Below are 1,991 nucleotides of genomic sequence, written 5' to 3'. Positions count from 1 at the left end.
TGACCAAATTTATATTTAAAATTATTAGCATCTATAATATCTAATAAATATAATATGAAAATATATTCCAAGATGAATCTAATGATATTGGTGTTGTTATGTGAATGTTTATAATTTTTTATATAAACTTGGTCAAAGTAGGATTAGATTGACTTTGGACAAACCTAATATGCAAAGTAAAAAGGACTGGGGAGTATTTATAGTATATTTTAGAAAAGCACATGTATTGTTGACAGGTGGTCCCAGATCCCACGGGTATGAAGAAAAAAACTTTCTATCCAATTACTCGGGGAAAAAAACATCCCGATTGGCCCTTAGTGCTGTTCCCCACGCGACAGATCCCAGCCGCCGCCGCCGCCGCCGCCGCCGAGTAGGTTGTTGCCACGCTGAAGGCCACGCGCGGCGGGGGAGGTCGAGGAGATACGGAGGTCGCCGCGTGTCTCGAAGAGGAGGCCGCCGTCGCAACTCCGGCCGTCTGCAATTACCCCGGACGGCGGGGAGCCGCCGGCGCGGGTTGCGACCAGGTTAGGCATCCATCCAATCTCTGTCCGTCAATTAGCGCTCGTTAATATAGCTTCAGGGAGGAGATGAAATTCTCTGTCTGGTATTAGTACAAAATTTGTGGTCGTTCCTGTACTTTGCCTCTACTTGTATATGGATATATTGCTAGCTGGATTGGTGGAGAGATCGCTATTTCTTCGTGGGGAGGGCAGCAGTGGAGGATTAGTGCAGACGACAATCCTTGGGAAATTTCAGTGCATTTAGAGTAGATTGAATGCTCTGTTTGCAGGTTCAGAGGCTACTTTGAACCGACAATTTCTCGGACTTGTGAAGTTCCACTGGATTAGCAACTGCATTAAATAGTACATACTATTATATACGTACGAGTTTTGCAAAATTCCAGTGGATTAGCAAAGTGATGGTTCCCCCCTTCAGCAAGGTGCCTGAATTGCCGAATACCCCTAAGACTGCAGGAAGCTTATACTAGGGAATTTCAGTGAACTTTGTCCACCCCTTGTGTTGTTTATTTTTCTGCTTCCGTTTTATGGTAATCTTTCAAGTCATTCTAGTTCAGTTGAAATGAGTGAGTGTGATGCCATCCATGTCTCAGTTTTTTCTTAGTATTCCGAGTTTCCTAAACCATTTCCATGTTCCAGATTTTTCAAGACTTATTGCAATCCCTCTGACCATGGATGTTTTTGAACTTTCAGCTCACAAGTAGCCATTCTTACTGTTTTGGTGCTTGTGGAAGGAAGCTCCAGGTTGCTGATGCAAATTAGAGGACCTGACTCCTGATTGGACAGACATTTGTCTTACTTGTCTCATGCCATCTACTTAAATTGGACTGGACAATCAGCAAAGTGAAATGGCAGAACCATGGCCATCGTATTCGTCATCATCTCGTGGGAAAAAGAAGCGACCACGCTCTCCTAATGACGATGCCACAAGTTCACAAGGCAGAACCGAGAACAGCACAAGCCTTGGTTTGCCACTTTCTCTGTCTAATTTATTCTCCTATGTTAGAGTAAATTACATGCTGGTCACTAAACTTTGCTCAAGTGTGTCAAATAAGTCATCGTTCTCTTAATTTCCACATTTAGGTTAAAACTAAATCAAGTGGGTCACCGCGTATCACCACCAGCACGCCGCATCAGATAGACGACTAGGAGTCAGTGTAATTATGCTTGTAGCCCCCTTACTCTTTCTTCTTTCTCAACATTCAGGTCTGGTAAACTCATATGATGTAATACCATTGTTTTTAAGGCGTCCCTAAGGCGTCGCCTTGTCAGGGCGCCCCCAGGTTACAAGGCGTCGGCCTTGCCTTACGTGCATGCCTAAGGCGTCCGCTTTAGTCCATAGGGCGTCCAAGGCGTCCACCTAGGCCCCATTCTTCCCGCCTTAGGCAAATGAAGACGCCTTAGACAGGGCAGGGAGTTCAGGCGGGAAACAGAGCTCTGGGCGGGAAGAGAATGGCGGGAAACAGAGTCTGG

At 45.3% G+C, this 1,991-nt stretch overlaps 1 protein-coding gene across 3 annotated transcripts in view; it reads left to right on the top strand.

The window, feature by feature from the left end:
- Window positions 1–305: 305 nt before the first annotated feature.
- The window catches only part of LOC119358036 (serine/threonine-protein kinase 19-like), a 6,293-nt gene continuing 4,607 nt past the window's right edge, over window positions 306–1,991 (top strand). Inside the window, exons 1-2 of one of the 3 annotated variants that reach the window (XM_037624764.1) lie at window positions 306–524; window positions 1,212–1,484. In XM_037624764.1, coding sequence (XP_037480661.1) covers window positions 1,367–1,484 — 118 coding nt within the window. In that variant the 5' untranslated portion in view covers window positions 306–524; window positions 1,212–1,366. Of the gene's footprint in view, window positions 525–1,211; window positions 1,485–1,991 lie in introns of those variants that run through there. The other 2 variants (XM_037624762.1, XM_037624772.1) reach the window with 2 other exon arrangements.

This window comes from Triticum dicoccoides, chromosome 1A (assembly GCF_002162155.2).
Source record: "Triticum dicoccoides isolate Atlit2015 ecotype Zavitan chromosome 1A, WEW_v2.0, whole genome shotgun sequence".
Classification (NCBI taxonomy): domain Eukaryota; kingdom Viridiplantae; phylum Streptophyta; class Magnoliopsida; order Poales; family Poaceae; genus Triticum; species Triticum dicoccoides.
This window is presented reverse-complemented; position numbering and strand designations above follow the sequence as displayed.